Source organism: Eurypyga helias, unplaced genomic scaffold (assembly GCF_000690775.1).
Source record: "Eurypyga helias isolate BGI_N326 unplaced genomic scaffold, ASM69077v1 scaffold8592, whole genome shotgun sequence".
Lineage (NCBI taxonomy): Eukaryota > Metazoa > Chordata > Aves > Eurypygiformes > Eurypygidae > Eurypyga > Eurypyga helias.
This window is the reverse complement of record NW_010236594.1, coordinates 1-20,648: the sequence shown is the minus strand read 5'-3', so window position 1 is coordinate 20,648 and position 20,648 is coordinate 1. Positions and strand designations below refer to the sequence as shown.

Here is a 20,648-nt window from a genome sequence, read left to right as displayed (position 1 = left end):
GGCACATCCCCGCTTATATTCAGCTGCTGTCGACCAACCCCCCCCAGGTCCTTTCCCACCAGGCAGCTTTCCAGTCCCTCGTCCCTGAGTCCCCCCGTCTCACAGCTGGAACAGCCCTGCCTCTGTACCCCAGTAAGGGTCACAAGGAGCACTGAGGGTCTCCTGTGGCCTCCCAGCAAATGCCCCACAGCACAGATTCACACTGCTGGTCATGGCTATAGCTAGCCTATGCCCTTCTCTAAAAACCACGTCTCCCCATCTAGGACACCAGAAATACATGGTCCTTGCTGCCTTGCTTCTAAAGGTGGTTTGAAAGAACACCTTCACCCTGTAATGAAGGCTTTAGGTGCCCACTGATAGCAACAGGAATCATAAGAATCTAACCACTGAAGTAACAGAAAGGAACAGATGTGGAAGGAAAAGAGAAAATGCACTGGAGAGAGAAAAAGAAAGGAAGTTTAAAGGAAGCAAAAGGTTTTCCAGGAGCAATTAAAACTACCATCAGACTGGGATGAGCAAATGGGTATGCTGAGGTGTGTAGTTAAGCAGCAGTGGCACTGAGCAGCAGAGCAACAGCTTCTTCTCCAAGACAAGGACAGTTCATTCCATGGAAGAGATTGGTTGCAGCAGGTCACACTTCTCAAGCAAGCAGTCAGAGCCATCGCCACAGCACCAGCACGCAGGCACCTCCACCAGCAAACGCAGCAGTGCCAACACACGAGCGAGCACTGGATGCTTCTTGCTCAAATGTTTTTTGAGGAATGCTGGTGTGAGTGCTTGCATTTAAGACAAGAACATTTCTTTGCATTTGCAGCAACCTCTCAACACACCAGAGTCCTTGCAGCGTTCAGACAGAGCAATGCAGCTCAGGCCATCTGCTCACACAGTCAACCATAGTGCACACCACAAAACAAATTAATACATTTTAAGATTATGGTGGTGACTTAAATATCTGCTGTGTTCATCTACAAAGCACCACGATTGATAATACTCCCAGAGATGACAGCACTAAGCACCATTTCCAATCTCTTGGGAGAAAGCGGGTCCCTGCTGAAGTGTCTCAGTGGTCAGCTTTTGTCTACTCTGCTGAAGAGCAGCAGTCCATCAAAAAATCCTTTCATTATAAGCCCCTTAAGCAAGTGAAGTAAACTCTCCTAATTCCCTCATATAACAGGACAGAGAAGTCCTCAGTGACACAGAAAACGTCTTACAGCTCACGTTCAAACTGAAATCAAACATCTCCCTCTCCAGTAACAGCGAGTTTACGAACAGGAAGGAAGGGTCTCTCACACCAGCAATTGCTGCCAGCAACTTCTTCTGCTCCACCGCGTTGCAGCAGCCTAACAACCCACCTCAAACTTCAGCAAAAGAAGTTAAAAACACTGAAGTGCTAAAAACCACTTGATCAAGAAAGCAGAAATAGCAATTACCAATGGGATAAGCAACTCCCTGAAGCAGGTAAAGCCCAATCTCCTGGCCCTCCATCTCAGTTTTTCTGGAATGCTGCATGGATCTCCCTTACTCCTCTCCTTCCTCCACAGTGCTACCATATTTACACACGCTTCCAGCCACCCAGTCAGGACTCCCTTTAGGGGCAGAGGTGGTGTTCTTTGGAAACCTCTTCTGCAGGCATCAAACTGGGGTGGGCACAGGCTTAACCGCAAAATGATCATGTTGTCAACACCGAGTAAAGCAGCTTCCATTTACATCACAAGCTTGTCGTGAAGGAGATGTAAGCAATTAGCTCAGTGCACAGGCGCAAGACATTCTGGTCTGACACATTTTATATAGGTCTCCAGTAACAAAACTCTACAGAGCCAGAGCGTTCACTCCTGACCAGTCCTGGCAGACTGTGCATAAACATGCAGTTTTAATCCTAGCAGGATAATTCTTCACCACGACATGAGCAGGAAAGCGGAGTACCTCCAGGAACCAACACCTGCTGTAAGCACCGAGGGCTCATCATTCCAGAAAGACACAAGTCTGCCCTGGCTAACCAGTGAAGGACACAGAGGGCTACACCTCGCTCAGTACCTCAGGGAGGCTGCAGGGCTTAGCCACGACCACACTGACTGGACAACACAGACACCCAGTTTGCTTTCACCCCTAGAGCGAGTATCTGCTGAGATAAAGGACAACTCACGAAGCAGAAGACAAACACAAGCGTCTGACAAGTTACCTGGCAAACTTTGTGGTAAATGAGTGGACAGGGCAGAATGTGGGAGTGGCGCTGCATGGTGGGGGCTGGAGTGCAAGCCAGCTAGAAGACCTAGAGAGAAAAACAAAGAAAGGAGAGGGGAAAAAAAAAAAAAAGAACAAATACACATCGAAGACAGAAACAAGCAGAAGAGCTGCCACAGCTAGCCTATCGCTCAGCTTCCTGCTACTGGGACTTCTGGGCTAGCTACAGGGATGTGCCCAAGGTTCTCCAAATGCAACCACTGGAGATAAAAGTGCATGAAGCAACAGCAGGAGAGATGGGTTGGTCTGCAACGGGTTAACACAGCAGAGCATCAGTGTTCTCGTTATTTGACAGCACAGGCAGAAGTAACACAGACACACGTTTGACCAGGAAGGACACTCACTGTGGCCAAGGCCGTGGTGGAAAGTTCCTGGAGCAGGTCCCGTAACTATTGCATCCTTTGATACTCCTGCTTTTGGGGAGGAGTCTGAACTGAAGGAGATGACATGAAGAGGGAAGGAATGAATGGGAGAGATAATACTTAATGGGGTGGAGCTCAGGGCAGCTGGCAGTTTTGGACTGCTGGACTTGTAGGATGGAGCCAGTACACTTAAGGAGGAAGAACTCGTTAGCAGCACAGGTCCACTAGTTCCTTTCTGAAAAGCAACAGAAAAGGTCATTCAGGAGTAGGAAAACAAAGGCATAGCATCATTCACACTTAAAAAACGGCAAAACACAGAGTGCTCAAGCATTCCTCCTTATAAGAATCACCCTCCCAGTCAGCGACCAAGAGCTGCCAACTCCCCAGATCATCTGGAGGTGCCCAGGACAGTGGCAATCCAACTGCTGGATGCTATGCTCTTCTAAATGTGACCAAGCTGGACTTCACTCCATTGTTCCCTTACTCTGGAACCGCGTCTCCATTAGACAGAGGAAAAGCTCACACACTGCCTGCAGGTTCCAGGGAGGAAGCTTCCTACTCACTTCCAGAAGCATATTGCTGCTGACAACTCCAGGCACCAAGGTTTGTTGGTGCCCAAGAATGTTATTTGAGATCTCTCCCATGGAGAGAGAAACTGCTGGGGAATGCTTTTCAGCTCTCTGTCTCAGCAACAGAGAAGGTACACGGGCTGAGCAATACATCAGGCCCATTTAAATATATGCATGTAACTGCCCAGCTCTTTCCACGTGCCACAAAAGGCAGCAGGTATGAGCAGTCAACAAATCAATACAACAGCGTTAGGAACAATTACTTTTTTGCTACAGATGAAAATTAAGGTACTTATACCATTAAATACAATAGCTGAATAATACAAGTCTGTAGAGCTAACCCAGGAATCCTTTGTGAGACATCATATCCCAATGAACCCAGACCCTGAATTCCAGAGTGTGTCAGTAAGCTCGATTCCAAACATCACTCCAGTGGCATATGGGAGTAATCGTCGAGCAAGAGAAAGTGAACAGATAACCCCCACAGCAAGCTGGACAGGTGCTTTGAGTTTATATCATAGGTAATTTATTCTATAGGTCAGTTGTGGAAAAAAGTGGCAATAAGAGTGAAATTACTTGCGATAATTTAAGGAACGCCAAGTTTGCAGATCTAATTAACAATACCTACTGTCCCCAAAACTCAAAAAGTCAGGGCAAGAACACCACACAGCCTATCCAAAAATTGCAATCTGGAAGGTAGTTTGCTTTCCTGGTTGCAGGCTAGGCCAGCAACCCCCTACTTACCGGCACAGAGGTAGAAGATGCAGTGCTGCTAACGACAGCTGGCTTTAGGGAGGAAGTCAGCAATTTGGCTACTCCTTGAGTGCCCCCGCTAGAATCTCCATTTGAACCCCCTGGAGGTGCCACCAGAGTCAGCTTCTGTGAAACAGGTGTCTTCTTCACTGAGGAGCTTGAGGCCGGGCGACTGGACGCCTGGCCTGAGGAAGGGGTCTGCACGCTGGGCAGCAAGCTCCCAGAGGAGCAGCCCTGGTTTGCAGAAGCTCCAGATGAGGCGCTGCTGGAAGAAGCGCCATGCTTAGAGAGGGAACCAGAAATGAAGGGCGATTTGTAAGATTGTCCTGAAGAGCTAGAGCCACTTGAGTGCTTTCCTGTGTAGCTGAGAGATGACGAGGATGAGCCTGGGCTCTTGTGGGAGCTGCCAGAGTTTTGGGTGCTGCTTGGTGACGCAGAGGAATGGAAGGTCTGAGCTTTGGTTGATGACTTGACCTGCTGGAGGAGGGAGCGCTGGGGCAGTGGGGAGGAGGACTTGGGATTCTGTAGTTTGACAAACGGAGCTGGGGAGGTGAAAGTTTTCTGTAGCTGGCTGCCTGAGTGAAAGACCTTCACCTGAGAACCCGGCACTGGGTTGGAGGTCTGAGGCCCATGGCTTGGCCGGACCAGGCTGTGGTGTTTCTGTTTAGCCTGGTGTGTATCAGGAAGGATTTTGCTGGGGGAGGCTTGGCAGGAGAGCTCTTTGTAATTAGAGTTCTCTGTCTTTTTGTCTTGAGAAGACTGGCCCAATGCCAGGGCTTGCTCAGCCAGAAAATTTAGAGGAGACTGGAGGGAACCAGAGGATGATGCAGGGGAAGGGTTGGTCTTTGGAAGTGTCCTCTTCTCCTCTGAGGATGTAAGAGTTGGGATTTTTTCTGGTGGAGCTTTTGGGGCTCCAGGAAGAGTAAAGTCAGGGCTCCCTCCCACTCTGTTCAGCACAGCCAGCTCCTTAGAGACTGCTTCGAGGGAGGAAGTGGGATTATGAATTAAGTCCTCATCCAAGGAGTCATCCATGAAGGCAGCAGGAGTGCCAGTGCTGCTGGCTGCTTGGGCTGCCCCAAGGGACAGGAGTTCTCTGGTTTGGGCATTGATGCCCACAGCCCCTCCCTGGGGCTCTGAAGACAGAGCTAAGGTGCTGCTTGAGTGCATCGAAGGAACAGAAACCAACGTCTTTTTATCTGGCTTGCAGGAAGGTTCCTGGAACAAAATCACAAGAGAAGGCAGAGTCAGAACAGAGGTAGGGTTTACTGCTGAAAAAGGAAGGGAAGGGTCCCAATTTGGGGATAAAAGGCAGAATAGGCATGTTCCGTGCCTGCTGCCCCCACAATTCCCTCCCAACTGCTGCTGCCATCAGTTTTAGTTGCTGTTGTAGTTGGTTTCTTTCAAGGCCAATACTGTCTAGAGCTATTTCACAGCACAACTTCCTTGTAACTAGTGTATAGATACAAGGCTCAAATATAGGATTTAAGACAGCAGACACTTGACTCTTGGTGTACATCAACCATGAGAACCAGAAAACAATGAACTCACCTTCACTTTTATCTTAGTAGGAGCTATAACTTTCTTCTTTGCCCTGTTTTGAGGGAGACAAAAGAAACACAGCTCACTGAATGCCCTCAGGGAAGCACCCAATTAGGGAGCACACTTGGACCCTGTTAATGATGATCCACTGAGTCTTTTGCAAAGAACCAAGGGAACAGAGGCAGCATCTCAGGTTGCTAGGATTCAAAACCATATGACATTTGGTTACTGCTCTAGGAAGCCCCAACTCCCACACAGGGGAATGAATTAGGGAGCGGAGCAGAGTCTTGAAATGGTAGCAGAGCAGTGAAAGCACTCAACAGACACATCCTGCACCAGCTGCAGGGCCAGGAGCTGCTACAGGAACCCGCTGCTGACCTAACTGGAGCAATACCCAGAGAGAAACTGATACACAGGCTGCTTTGGAGAAGTTACACATTTGTTTTAGGTTCCCAGAAGAAGTTAAGGATGCAAAAGCATCTGCCAAATTCATGGAAAATAGACCATTTGGTCTGGTCAGATGCTACCTGTGGCACAAGACATCCCTGAACTGCTGGAACAGTATGGCTCAGGGAAGGATGACTATGCTCTATTTCATACTCTTTCTCACACTTCCCCTCTCTCATCCAGTGCCAAGAACAGGACCGTCTGTCAAACAGACATCAGCCTACATCCGTATCATCTATTACAGATGCCAGCAAGATCCACGAGACCCTTTGGCATTGAAGCACCTGCCCAGCTGGATTCCAACGGCTCTCTTGGTTTGTCACCCACAAGCCTGTTGCACCCACCTTCACTGGCTTGAGCTCACTGTACCCCTGCTTTAACCAGGCAACAAGAAAGAGGGAATCCAGAATCCAGCAAGGACCAACTGAACAGGTAGCGATAATCACAGTGCTGGCATCACACTCCCTTTTACCTCAATCTGCCTCCCAGGGACTAGCACAGAGGCCTGACTCCAGTCAGGCAACCTGGCTTCAAAGTTCCTATCTTTGAGCTTACTGTAAGGCTAAAGCAACTCAGGAAGGCTGTGGCTGGGAGATGTCACACACAGACAGCTGCTCTCCCTAGACCTCCCCAGAGAAGTAGCGCCAAACTATCCGACGGGAGCCAAACAGGCTCAGGTGCTCCTGCACGATCCACCCAGGCCCCAGGGAACGGAGTTCACCAGTTATCATTCCAAAGGAATGCTGTGCGATACTCACAGGACTGATGTGAGGTGTCCGTGTACACGCCTGCTCTCCTTAAACAGTGTCCTAAGAAGGGAAGAGAGCAATGAGAAGTGATATCCAGCAAGACCCAGTAGAGCAGCTGGGATCACTGGAGGCATGGCTGCACAGTACAGCAGGGGACTTAGTGAAATTAAAACCATAGAGAGCAAACAAATATTCATCCCTTTTCCAGGAAAATCCTGCTGAGCTCCCCCATACAATTCCCTCTCCGGGGAGCTTTGCTTGTCGGCACTGGAAAGGCCGTTAAGGCAGTTGTTGGACAATAAGTAAGGACAAAGCTCTGCCAGCTTAAAAAGCTGACAGCCAACTGGAGAGGCAGTACGTTCATTCAAGCTGGGTGTTACTGCTGCCACGGATCATCTAAGAGCTGGCAGATCATAAAAGAGCTCTTCGCCAACTTCAAGAGAGAAAGGTTACCATCCCCTGCCTCAGTACGGATGAGAAGCCTTCGCACACTGCGTGTCTCTGCTGCCACCTCCGCCAGCAAACAGCTGGGGTGACTTCTTAAACCAGCACAACCATTTCCGTAACAACTGACCAACCACAACCAATAAACAGAGCTTCATCCAAAACTGCCGAGGCTGAGTAAAGCAGAACCTCACACAAACACTGTTTCACCTAAATCAGCTGCCGCTCAGCTGCCACCTCAGGTGCCAGGGTCAGGAGCTTAGAAACACACCGCCGGTACTGGCATATGGAATACGCTTCCTGCCTGCTGTTAACAGCCTGACAAAGACTTTTGTCATCCTTTTTCTTTTAAAAAGGAAACTTATTTTAACCTTACATTCTGTTAATCGCCTTTTAGTGCTACCTGAGAAAACAGAACCCCTGCAGGGCCTCTCTGAACTCACACATGAAGTTGCTACTTTGTCCATCTTCAAGTCCCTCTTAAAGATGAACTTCTGTGACCACGATGACAGTGAATCGAGCTGAATTGGTTACAGTTCTAATGATGCCAATCCCTCCTCTACCTTTCTGTGTGGTTGCCAGCCTACCCTCTGTCTTCAAACCACAAAGTCATAGAATCATAAAATATCTCGATTTGGAAGGGACCCAAGAGGATCATCAAGTCCAACGCCATCAAGTCCCAGCAGGAGAAACCACTGTCCTTGAGCCACTGGAAAGCAACCAGGAAAACCACTTTCAGTCAGTCATTCTGTAGTTAACTTCAGCGGAAAGGCTTCCCACACCAAGTGTCAGGTGAATATCTGTATGCCCAAAAGGTTTCACCTACAAACTAGGGGGAAAAGACTTTAATTTCCTTTTATTCAAAGAAAAGAATTTTTAAAACTTGGCAAGCTAAGACTCCCAAGCTGGTAATAACTTCATTAACTAAGTAGGAATCTGCACTTAATGCCATCATTCAGCTCCCACACACTAAAACCATGCATGTTACTGTACCCCACGTCCACATGCAACTGCAATAAATGGCCACAGACTTTTCCAAAAGGATCTGCAACATGCTACTCACACTTACTGCTCTTAAGAACTGATCACTACTTCTTCCTTTATCCCCCAAGAACCCCAAAAAGCAAATTCAGCAGAGAGAAGACAGCACTGCCCAGCTCTTTAAATGCAAAGGGACAGAGATTCCAGCAGTAGGACTGTACAGCTGTCCCGTCTTTAAAAGTACTGAGCAAAACAAAGCAGGCCAGAAGCTGATGACAGTCCCAGCAGAACGACCCTCTGCAATTTGTATGGCTCCCTGCAACTGCTGGCCCAATGGCATGGATGATAGAGGGCATGGAAGAGCAGGAAACAGCAGTGAAGACACCAGATAGGGTAAAGAAAACCACATCCAATTCCTACTTATTCTGCTCTCCAATGTGTCTAGTGCAAGTCCAAAGTCCCTAAACCTTTCTGCTTTGCTTTCTTTTGGAAATACTCTAGGGTTTAGGGAAGACTTCCCAAAGTGTCTGAAAAATGCGTCCTTTGTGATTACAGATTCCTTTGTGATTTACAGTGATCCTTTGTAACACAGATTCAAGAAACCACAAGCCAGTCAGCCTCCCTCACTCCCAGTTCTACCTTGTAACTGGTCTCTGCTGGAGGCATCCATCAGAGGTCAACACAGGTCAACCAAGACTACTCAACATTGTCATTTACAACCCCAATGACAGCACGGGCTGCGCTCTCAGTACACTGGAGAGCGATATGAAAACAGAGGCAGGGGGCAAACCATGTTGGAGGGTAGGGCTGCCATTCCCAGGGAGCTGGACAGGCTGGAGAAAGGGGTCAGCACGAACCTTGTGAAGTTCAACAAGACAAACGCAAAGTCCTGCAGCCAGGATGGAATAACCTCATGCAGCAACACAGGCTGGGGGCCAACTGGCTATGTAGCAGCCGTGCAGAAAAGGGCATGGGGGTCCTGGTAGACAAGCTGAACACGAGTCACTGCTGCAAGGGTGCACTGCAGAGAGCTAACTGCACGGGCAAGAGCACAGCCAGCAGTTCAAGTACTTATTCCCCTCTGTTTAGCACTTGTGAGGTCACACCTGGATGCATTATCCAGTTGCAGAGTCCCCACAACACAAGAGAGATGTCAGCAAACTGGAGACAGTCCAGAGCCACTGAGATGGCTGAGGAACAGGGACACGTGACGTACAAGGAGAGGTGGAGGGAGCTGGGTTTCCTTAGCCTGGAAAATGAGAAGACCAAGGAGGGATCTAACAGCAGTTCTTCCACTACCTAAAGAGTCAGGGAGGGGCAGGGAGCCACAAAGAAGGTGGAGCCAGACCATTCTCAGAGGTGCACAGTAAAAAGCAAAAAGAGGGAATATTCAGTTCAGTGGGGCAAGGGGAATTCTGACTGGAAATAAGGAGAAATGATTTTATGAAGAGTGATTAAGTACCGGCACAGGGGCCCAGAGATGCTGTGGTAATCTCCACCCTTGGAGATTTCTAAATCTCCACAGGACAAGGCCCTGAGCGCTCTGATCTAACTTGGAAGCTAGCCATTCTTTGAGCAGGGGTAGGACTAATGACCTTCCAACGTCCCTCAGGACAAGGAATCCCTTCAGTACAACTTGATTCTTGCTCACCTGGCCTGCATCCAGCCTTTTGGCCAAAGGGGCTTCACCTCTCCATCTAGGAAGGTCTTCACAAAATCCTCTAGAGACTGAGACTTATTCTTGTCAAGGTCATAACCATCCAACTTAATCTTCACCAAGTGGCAAAGCAGCTCCCTGAAGAACAGGAAGATTTCAAATACAGTTACATGGGTTAACTTTCCCCAGTTGGAGGTCATTCTGTTTATCCAGGGCTGGATAAATACACCAAGACATGCCCTGGCTCTGCATAACACCTTGCCAATAAAACCAACCTTGCACTGCCTCCACAAGAAAGAGGAAGGGAAGGGCACGTTCCTCACTCTGTGTGTGCACACATACTGAGGTGCCAGGGGAGAAAAGCCTTGCTACCCCTTCCCATTTTAACCTCCTGAAACAGCAGAGGTAGTAAACCAGTGCCAGAATTACAGGGTTCGTTAACAACCGCAGAACCGAACCTCTCTGCAGACCTTCGTGCTGCGAGGCAATAAGAAGGCAGGAAGTGAAGCTGGCTGTGTTCTCAATGAATCAGGCATCTACGAAGCAGCACCCCAATTTGTTACAGGGCAAGATGCAAAAGACAGCAGGATTGATTCTCATTTTCCCCATCATCACTCTCCCCTTCACTCAGCACTCTGTTTTTTTGTCAAACCCCTGGGTGCCAGATGCAGCAACCCCCATCAGGTTCAGCTGCTTTCACAACCATAAATCTGGTCTTGTTAAGAGTCTAGTCTGTAGGGTTTCAGCAATTCAGCAGAGTTCCTTCTTTTCCCAAAGATCTGTCCCTCTCTTTTGGCCTCTGCACAGAGGCTCCTTAGCACTTCTCTCAGAGATGGCCTGTGCTTAGTTCTGCAGTGTATACAAGGGTGAGATTTAGTAAATGCAACCGTGGCTGCCATAAACAGCACAGTCTGACACAAACCTCCACGCTGACAGTTACTACAGATGATCAGCGCTGCTCTGAAAACAAGATACAAATACCAAAACGTTTCATTTCCAACTGCACAGAATAAGACAACTCACAAGTTCACTTAATATCTGTACTATGCAAACCTGATTTCATCATTCCATTGAAATTTCTTTCGTGGTCCCGCAATGCGCTTCCCTCCCTTTTCTTCATCCTCCTCATCGTCAGAACAAACTCGATCTCGCTGCTCTTTGTCCTTTTCCTCTTCCAGCATCCTACAATGGAGACAGAGATAATGTGGAAGTCATTGTCTTGGAGATTCAAAGACAGCATTAAGTGTCTCTGAAGAAGACTGTTCAGAGGTCTCAATAGTCAACAATAACACACATACAGGAAGAGGGTCTAAATCTCTTGCTTACGGTGCAAGCTGAGCTAAGAGCTCAAGGTTAAGAGATCTCCCAATATTGTGTAATAGGGACCACCGGACTAATGCAGCCTGACTGGTCCCAGACTGCCATGTTCCTAAAAACAAGCCCAGGTTCTGGCCTCATCAATGCTTCTGCAGTTGGCATCACCGTAGATGGCACAAAGAACGCACAGAGCTTAACTAGGCCAGTAAATGCCCATTGGCAGTTTGTGACTACAGAACAAAAATAGGTGGCAAACTTCATGAGAGCAGCCTACAAGTCACATGGAGCCTGCTGAGAAGAGCTACAGATGCAGAACAAGCAAATGAGGAGCTTACTTGGCAAACTTGGCCTGAGTATGGGCTTGGCATTCCTCCTGGTACTTGGCCATCTGCTCTGGCATGGCCCTTCCAATGGCTTCCTTTAGCTTCTGCAGAGGTTCCTTCAAGCGTCCACCCTAGAGCACAGCACAGAACAGAGGTTCCACATGGCGGATTCTAGCTAAGACACCCAAATCTGGCAGGTCAAGACCTGGCCAGCTCTGAACCCACACCACCAGACATGCTGCCTGAACCACACTCAGCAGAGGACAACACAACCTTGGGCAGACTACAACTGTGCTCCGGAGATCCGGGGCAACATGCACATGAGAGGGGCTGTGCTGCCAAAGTCACTCACCTGCTCATAGAGATAAAGCTTACGGGCACGCTTGACCAGAGTGTCCTTACTGCAGGGGAAGAAAGCAGCCAGGTGGGCGTACACCCCTGAGCGGATCTGGCTGTTCAGCTCCCGGGTCTGCAGCTCTATGCTGAAGAACAAGACAAACACAATGTTGATCTGGCAGGGGTTCTCTAAGCAACATCAGTGCAATTCTGATGCAACCTGGGAAGCTGGATGCAGGCAGAGAGGGACAAAGTACAAGCAAACTACACAACGGTTCTTTAGATTTTAGAATCAACAGACTCGAGCCCTTTACCCCAAGCTATGCCTTTTAATCTTGTTTCAGAGTACCCTGAAAAGCAACATAAGTATGTCAGCAGCCTCATTTATCCCACATTTCTTCAGGCAATGAAATGAGAGGTATGCTCTGCTTATGTCAGATACTACGGCAGTCCAACGCAGGATAACACAGAATCAGACTTTATCCCTTGGGCTTGAACTTACTTCCCAGTGAGTAGGTTTGAGAGGTCAGTGTATGCCAAACCCATCTACACAGTTTTATATGTAACTTTTTAAGCCACCTCTCAGTGTCAGTACGAAGTGTAAAAACCCCTAAACTATGGCAGTCAGACAAATCTATCTAAATCTCTTCCAAATGCGGTCAAAGTTATCAGTCTGACAACAGATTAGGACTGTTAGTGCAGTCAGGGCTGGAATGCTGAAAGGTGGTAATCACCACTTGAAACAGGGAAACAGACTCCCAACCTGCCCTTTGGCAATTGCCTTCAAGTGCCCTGATAAACCTTAATGAAATTAAAGCCTCTGTGTAAGTACAATTACACTTCGATGATCACAAAGCTGTGCACATTCATCAGCCTTCTCCAGGCACTCCAAGAAGAATGAAGCCATTATCAACAGCTCGTGAAGCAACACTGACATTCTATAATGGGGGACTCAAAAACACAGAGTAGTAATGGAGTTCCATTTCTGTGCACAGAAAGCCAGTTGAACACAGCTGCCTTATCCCAGTTATAAAATATTCCATATAGCACATAAACAGCAAAGACCATGCCTGACATCTCTGACAGGGAAAGATTTACTGTTCTATCAAGCTACGATGACAGGTTAGTGACCAAATTTAACTACACGGATAACGAGCATCATCTTGATAACAGGAGGCCTGGATACATCCCCTCCAACGTTCTCCTACGTCGGTTATATATCAGATTTCAACTGAAAGCCACTTCTAGGAGACTTTCATGTTATCCTAGGCACGTTTTGCATGGAGGACCTGTGTAAGGACACCCCCCCAGCTCCTGCTAAACCTGCTCCTGGATTTAACAGAAATGCTCTGCCCAACATTCTCATTTCCCACTCTTCTCTCCTGGCAGCACTTACTCCAGTATGATGTTGTTGATATCCTGAGTGAAGAATCTGTGTTTGCCTTCTCCCTCTGCAGCTCTGGCAGCCTGGAAACAAGAAAATAACACAAGGCATCATCAGTTCACAGATACAGAAAGGCACAGGTGATTGAGGGTGTTTTAAACCACTTCAGAAATACTGTAAAACAAGGCAGTGTTTTATTCCACCAAAATCCACACTTGCTACTGCTATAGCTGGGCTAAAAGCTGCCACAATCAACAGACAGAATCCTCTTACACCTCCTCACCTGCCATCTGAACTGCTAAGACCATGTCCTGCCCACAGACCTTCCCATTCTGGATTCTCCTGTCCAAATGCACCTCAGCGAGTACACTGGAGTGAAGATTCCTCCATTCAGTGGGGCAAAGGAGATGGCTTGGTGTCAACTGGCTTCCCTGGCATACTTCCCATGGGGAGAAGAACATGGCTTTAACTTCAGTTAAATGTCACAGTTCTAGGGCATGGTTTAAACTTCACATTAGAGCTGTTAGATTGAGTAATATGAGCACAGATCTTGTCCCTGGAACATCCTAGTCACATTTAATGAGGGTCAGGGATACTTATCATCAGGCTTTATAGACTAATCTGGACACTAAGCCAAGAAACCAACAGAAAGAATAGCAGCCACAAGGGATATGTTATTTGAAATCAACACCATGGAAACTTAAAAAAAAAAAAAAAATCCCATTCAGGAAGCTTCCTGAGCTATGACTGCAGCACAAACAGCACTGCCCAAAAAAACACACCCAGGAAAAATATGTCCAGTGTGAAAATAATTCCAAAAGATGAATGAGATAGCAGAAAATTGCCAAGAGCTTTTCAGTATCTTCTGAGTGGGGATGTAAACAAAGCTGGGATTCACCACAAGGTGCCACATCAAGCTAGTTATTCCTGGCATAGGAAAGGAGACCAGGAAAGGAGGGCATGATTTTTAAATCCCCTAAGTTAACACTTCAAGGTAAGCGATTACTTTATGCCCAGAAGGTGTACATTCCTCTGTCAGCAGCAGGTCATAGGCAGCTGGTAGCACCAAAGGAGAAGGCTCAATGCTAGACTGAAACCTCAACAGGAAAATGCCTTTAGGAAGGAAAGGGTTAAGGTCAAAACAGTATAAGAGACAATGCCTCCACTTAACCCAGGAGATGCTCCCACCTGCTGGGATGGAAAAGACCTTGCTCCCAGACAGAGGGATGACACCTCTTCAATCCTACCTGCAACAGAGGTCATGTCCCAAAATCCTAAGTGACCCAGAGGTTTCAATCATGTATTTCTCCTCCTCAGTTTCTTTTTTCAACATACACAGACCAGCAGCAGGAAAATCTATGCAGGAAAACCTATGGGTAGTCTGCTATTACACTGTCTTGCAGCAACATAATGATTAACTTGGTATCATGGGAGCCTCTGCAATAGATTCCTTTAAGCCAGATACGGTCCAGAAACAGCTGTTTCAGTGTTTTCTGTTAACAACCTGGATAGCAAATAGAAGTATCCATGAAGAGCCCATGCTTTGGTATCAGCTGTGGCAATATCTTGTTCAATTTAGCCTTCTCCTCCGCCTGCTCACCAGCACTACACACACTTGAAATTTCTCAGAACACAGTCATCTTTAACAGAGGCTTATCTTTAGTAATGGGAATTAGTAAGAGATGCTTAAGTAAGAGGTGCTTTAAACTGATGTGTCCCAGAAGGCAGAACACACACCACCATAGAGGTCCAAGAGCACTGTTTACGACTTTCAAAATCAATGTTTAGAAACAACACAAGCAGTAGGAACAAAACACCTCAGCGTTTGTTGACAGGCTGATGGTGACAGCCCTCCATCAGGGAACTCCCACAGCGCCTGAAGTGCAAGCGCACTCCTCTGGCGTGCCAGGAGAGGGATCCCTACCAGCATCCAACGCTTTCCTGCTTCTCCACAACAGCAGTTCCCAAAGCGGGTTTTGGAGAAGATGGGTGAGTCCCACAGAAGTCCAGCTGCAGGAGAAACTACTGGTGAAAAGATGTGGGATCACCCTTCTGGAAATTCCACTCCCTAGACGGTACCCCAGGGTTGAGATGTTAAAAGATGGGAAAGAACTCAAATTGACAGTGGTTGTGGCTCCAGTGAGGGTGCTGCCAAATTGCACCCATGCTTCAGCCAAGACATCTGCCTGCACGACACGGGAAACAGTTGTAAGAAATCCTCAAGCCCCATCTACAGGGGTTTTCACGCTTTCTCACGCTGTGGAACAGGTAAAGTTTTCCAGCGACACCCACATATCTGGCATACAGAACACTGCGTGCCACCTCAGGTGCTGTCCTGACCATGACACCACATTAAAACTATTAGGTGGAACCTGTCCTTCAGACTCATTAGCTCACGTTTTATATTCACTCACGTTAAACTGACTCTTGAAATTACCTCTTGCATCAGGTCCATGCTTCGTGGAGAGAGATAAAGAAACCACAATGACAGCTGTGGTACTGAGTGTTATATTTAGTAGAAAACAAGGCCAAGGACTTTGACACTGACATCCAGGTATCCAAGAAAGTGACTTGGCCATAAGAGAAAACTGGGCGACACAAAGTTGTGATCCCATGTGGCACTGCGAAACTTCTCTGCTGGAGTGTGCTCTGCCTCTGGGTGAGCCCACACAAACCGAGAAGAGCTGTCCCCCCCACCAGCAAACCCACAATCCTACTGCCCCACGACAAACTGCCCTACCTGAGCCAGTTCTTTGATGCGTTTCTCCAAAGGGGCTGGCAGGCCTTCTGGCAGAGATGGCGGTTGCTTGATATCCTGTTCCAAGCACATCCCTGCAGGATCGTTCCCATCTTCCACATCAGGAGAGGGACTCCCTTCTGGGGATTCACTGAGGAGCCGCTCCAGGTCTAGGTCAGTTAAGGTGTCCATAGCCGTTGCTGCCTGAAGCAGGTCGTTATCACTGGCATGGCCGAAGAGTGAGAGCAAAGGGTCAGGCATCGCCTCCGTTTCCCGTGGGGCTGGAGGTTCTGCTGATGAAGGAGTCGCCACTTTCTGCTCTTCATCTTTCTTCTTCTGAGCATCCTTCTCCTTCTGAAACTTCTTCAGCATCTCCTTGACACTAAGAGCTCCAGAGTATTTCTTCTTCTTTTTCTCCTTACTTGCATTTAATGCCATAAAGCTGTAGACAAAGTATGGAGGAGGAAAGGGAACTGAAATTAATAGAGACTAACGGGAAGGGACAAGGACACTTCCATCCCAGTTCACTTCAGCCACGTACACCAACCCCCGGAAAAAACTGTAACCCTGAAGCAAGGAGTCAAGCAAGCATTCCCTCCTCCTCCTCCTTACCCAGTTTTTGGAAACTTGGACTTTTTGGATTTCTTTTCTTTGTCATAAGAATCATCTTTCTTCTTCTTCTTCAGTTTTTCACCTCCATCTTTCAGCTTCCGCTTCTGGAGAGAGTTAAAACCAAGTCAGAATCAAAGTGTCTCCTCCTCATGGAATAGGACCTGCACCCCCAGAGTCACTTTGGGCCCTACCCCAGGAAGTTGAGAGCGGGTCCTTCCCCACTGGACACATCAACCCAAACCCCATACGTGTGTCACCGCAGTTCTGACACACACTGCCTTCAGCATTTCACAGCACACCTAGCTTTTGTACCAGGGACAGCCCTACCAATAAAGGAGAAGGGATGCCAAGTGCTCCTGCTCTTTCCCCTTTCAGCTGCCTCACTTCAGCACTATGAAAAGGGGGCTGCCTCCAACAGACACTGCCAGCCAAAAGAAGTATTGAAAAGCTGGGTTACTGACCTTGGGGCACTTCTTCTTCTTCTCCTTAACATAGTCATCTTCAGATTCAGACGCTTGCCGAAACTGCAGTGTTCCTGAGTTGATGTAAAATCCTCCATACTTCGTAGTAAGAGACGCCGGAACAAGCTCATCATACTGGAATAAGAGAGAACACTCTGTTGGCACTGTAAGTGCTGTTACTTTCTTCTGTAGCTGAGCTGCTTGGAGAATGGAGCTCAGCCCCCAGGCAGCTGCCCTGAACCACCCTCACACACAGCCCAGTACTCACGGCTTCAGAATTATCGATGAAGGAGTCAGATTCATCGTATCCATATCCCATATCAACCAAGTCCTGAATACGGTCCTTTCTACGTCTCTTGGCACCCTAAACAATAAAAGATTGACAGGATGCTCATCTTTGTTTTCCAACTGCCACAGGGACACTCCTGACACAGGACACTGACATTGGCTCCAGTACAGAAAACAGAACGAGATTTTTTTCACTCCCGGCAGCAGCAGAAACAAACCAGCATTAGGCCACATCATACTGTAATCCCAGGATATGGTAAAACCCGTTTCAGGCCTTGTCATACAGAACCAGAAATGGTGCAGCCAAATGAAACAGAACACTGACCTGCCAGACAGGCTGACTTCGTGCCAGCAGACTTTAACTTGAATTGGGTCTGCACTCCTTAAACATTTCTGCCAGTGCAGAGGTGGATTGTTCTTCCACAGTCCCTACACAGTCGGTACAAACTCGGTACTACATGCGTCAAACATACATGCAGTGCGCTAGGATGACCAATAGGTGAAATTCGTACCCCAAGGCAATACAGCAACTCACTGTCCAAAAGCATCCTACTTAGAGACTTCACAGATTATATCATGCCACAGCTACAAGGCCCAGAAATTACTTTTATTTCAGAAAATTAGATTTAATAAGTTACATTAAGATGACGACGTCTGCCACTATAAGTGAGAACATCATTCACTTTAAACAGGCTGGCATCTGATTTGAGAATGTATCTGAACTATTTTCGTGGACCACATCCCTGAGACAGGAAGGGAACATAGAAAACAACACCTTCCAGCCAAGATAAAAGGCTGCAGGAGAACAGGAACACAACAGCCAATGGCCATTAAATACTACTAGTTGAGAGCTGAACAGCATTGCCCACTCCAAGGGATAACGCAATACAAAGAACAGAAACATACATATTTTTCTTCAAACTTCCTAGCAAGAGCCTCCGCCTTATGCCTTTCCTTTTCGTCATCATTAAAGGGATCAGCAGGGTCTTTCTTCTGTAGAAATAAGAGACAAAACCACCAGAATCAAACCTGTCATGCTGCCACCAGAACCCCATGCATTAAACCCATCACGACTAGAGCATCCCGGCAGGAGCTCAGACAAATCAACCTTTAGTGCAGTATTTAGTATAGTGCTGCTTAATAACCTCACCAGTGACACACAGACAGCAGGACTGAGCGTTCCCTCAGCCAGTTAGCCGATGACAGCAAGCTAAGCAGTGCGGTTGACATTCCTGAAGGATGGGATGGCACCCAAGGGACCTGGACAAGCTTGAGAAGTGGGCCCATGCGACCCTCCGAAGGTTCAACAAGGCCAAGTGCAGGGTCCTGCACCTGGGTTGGGGTAACCCCCCAGTATCAATACAGCTTGGGGATGAGGGGATTGAGAGCAGCTCTCAGAAGGACTTGGGGGTGCTCAACGAGACTCAGCGAGAAGCTCCATATGTGCCGGCAGCCCAGAAAGCCAACCGTATCCTGGGCTGCATCACCAGCAGCATGGCCAGCAGGTCGAGGGAGAGGATTCTCTCCCTCTAGTCTGCTCTCATGAGACACCATCTGGAGTTCTGTCTCCAGCTCCGGGGGCACCAACATGAAAAGGATATGGACCACTTGGAGTGAGTCCAGAGAAGGCCATGAAGGTGCTCCAAGGACTGGAGCACCTCTGCTAGGGGGACAGGCTGAGAGAATTGAGCTTGTTCAGCCTGGAGAAGAAAAGGCTCCAGGGAGACCTCATTGCAGCCTTTCAATACTGAAAGTGGGCCTACAAGAAAGATGGGGACAAACTTTTTACAAGGACCTGTAGCAATGGGACAAGGGATAATGGTTTTAAACTATAAGAGGGAAGATTCAGACAAGATAGAGGGAAGAAACTGTTTACACTGAAGGTGGTGAGGCACTGGCACAGGTTGCCCAGAGAACCTGTGGATGCCCCATCCCTGGAAACATTCATGGTCAGGTTGGATGAGGCTCAGAGCAACCTGATCCTGTTGAGGATGTCCCTGGTCATGGCAAGGGGGTTGGACCAGGTGGCCTTTCAAGGTCCCTTCCCACCCAAATCATTCTGTGATTCTGAGAGTGTCTCTAGGTTTTGAGTGCACTCTCAGACAGTTCTGCACCTGCCTCTGCTCCTCCCACCTCAAACCAAAACAAAAAAGCAGCATGAACTGTCAACTGACTGCTAAACAGTTCTGAAGAGCAATAGAAAAAAATCAGTAGAATCCAACCAATTTTCTTTTGATAGAAAAACATAATACAAAGTTCAGAAGAACTTTGCACAACATTGTACACTGGGAAATGGTTTCAACAGGCAAACAGAATTGTCAGGCAACACCTGAAAACACCACGTCCACCACACAGGAAGAGAAACCAAGTACTAAGGTGGAAATGTTCATGTCTAGTAGAGCAGGGTCTCCAAAAAGTTGCAGCCATGTCCTGTAGAAGCACCTCTTCTTCTGATACTCTTTGGAAAAGAGCTGCTCATAGCTACTAGCAAGCCAGGTATCAGAAATCCCTTTAGATCAAGCAATTCCAAACGAAACAAGCATTACATCCCCCACTCTGCCACCAACACATCACCTTTCTGACATGACAGCCAAGGCAAAGGACTGAGACAGTGTCACCTAGCAACAAGAATCGCTGCCTGGGTACCATTCTGCCTGCAGGACAACTGACCACCCTCTGAGCACCACACAGCTTACAGACAGACAACTCTCAAAACAGCATTAAAGCAAGAACACTGGAAAAACCCTTGAAATCTTCAGATACAACACAGAATCCCCATGAGAACACTTACCTTGTCTCCTGAAGAACCACCTTTTACTTTCCCTTGACAACTCTTCAGAAGATCCGGGTAGAAAAATTCCGGACAACGCTTGTGATCTGGCTCGAAGAGAGTCAGCATGATTCGAACAGTTGTCGGAGGTGGTTCAGAGTCCTGGGGCTGGTCTCCATCATCTTTCCGAGACCGCTTCAAGAAGCTGCTGCTCAGGGGACCATGGAGAGTGGTGAACGAAACCCTGTGGGGCTCTGTCATGGCTACGGGCAAGTTTTACCAGTCCTCAAGGCATAGTTCCCGTTGCATCTGAAGAAGTCTGCCCAGGTTGCACTGACAGGGAATTCACTGGCTGGTTAAGGATAACTGAGGACGTTGGAAGTGGAACAAGTCGATTTTGAAGTTTTGCCGAGAAATGACAAAGACCCGTGCTGATAGTGCTTGCTGCGGTCACTAAAGAACAAGAACGACAGAAGTCAATTCTCGAACCAGAATCACCTCCAGCGTTGGCAGCCCCCCGCGCTGTCACCTTGCCCACCCCCGTGTCTCTCCCTTAACACTGTACCGCTCCACCTCGAAAGGCTGAAGGGAACACAGCCCGCGAGGAAACCCAACGGCCCCACGAGACCTGATGGGACACAGCCCAGCAGCCCTGAGCAGTAACGGCCGGCCTGGGCT

At 47.9% G+C, this 20,648-nt stretch overlaps 1 protein-coding gene across 1 annotated transcript in view; it reads right to left on the bottom strand.

Annotated features, from left to right (window-relative positions):
• UBN1 (ubinuclein 1) overlaps positions 1-20,231 on the bottom strand; it is a 20,910-nt gene extending 679 nt beyond the window's left edge. The window contains exons 1-16 of the mRNA XM_010147146.1: positions 19,992-20,231; positions 18,107-18,193; positions 17,181-17,276; positions 16,913-17,047; positions 16,452-16,555; positions 15,843-16,281; positions 13,115-13,185; positions 11,735-11,864; positions 11,395-11,513; positions 10,796-10,924; positions 9,737-9,880; positions 6,670-6,720; positions 5,474-5,516; positions 3,917-5,140; positions 2,586-2,838; positions 2,180-2,269 (exon numbers count right to left, since the gene is read on the bottom strand). Of these exons, the coding sequence (XP_010145448.1) occupies positions 2,180-2,269; positions 2,586-2,838; positions 3,917-5,140; positions 5,474-5,516; positions 6,670-6,720; positions 9,737-9,880; positions 10,796-10,924; positions 11,395-11,513; positions 11,735-11,864; positions 13,115-13,185; positions 15,843-16,281; positions 16,452-16,555; positions 16,913-17,047; positions 17,181-17,276; positions 18,107-18,193; positions 19,992-20,231 (3,355 nt within the window). The remainder of the gene's footprint in view (positions 1-2,179; positions 2,270-2,585; positions 2,839-3,916; positions 5,141-5,473; positions 5,517-6,669; positions 6,721-9,736; positions 9,881-10,795; positions 10,925-11,394; positions 11,514-11,734; positions 11,865-13,114; positions 13,186-15,842; positions 16,282-16,451; positions 16,556-16,912; positions 17,048-17,180; positions 17,277-18,106; positions 18,194-19,991) is intronic.
• Between the last annotated feature and the right edge of the window lie 417 nt (positions 20,232-20,648).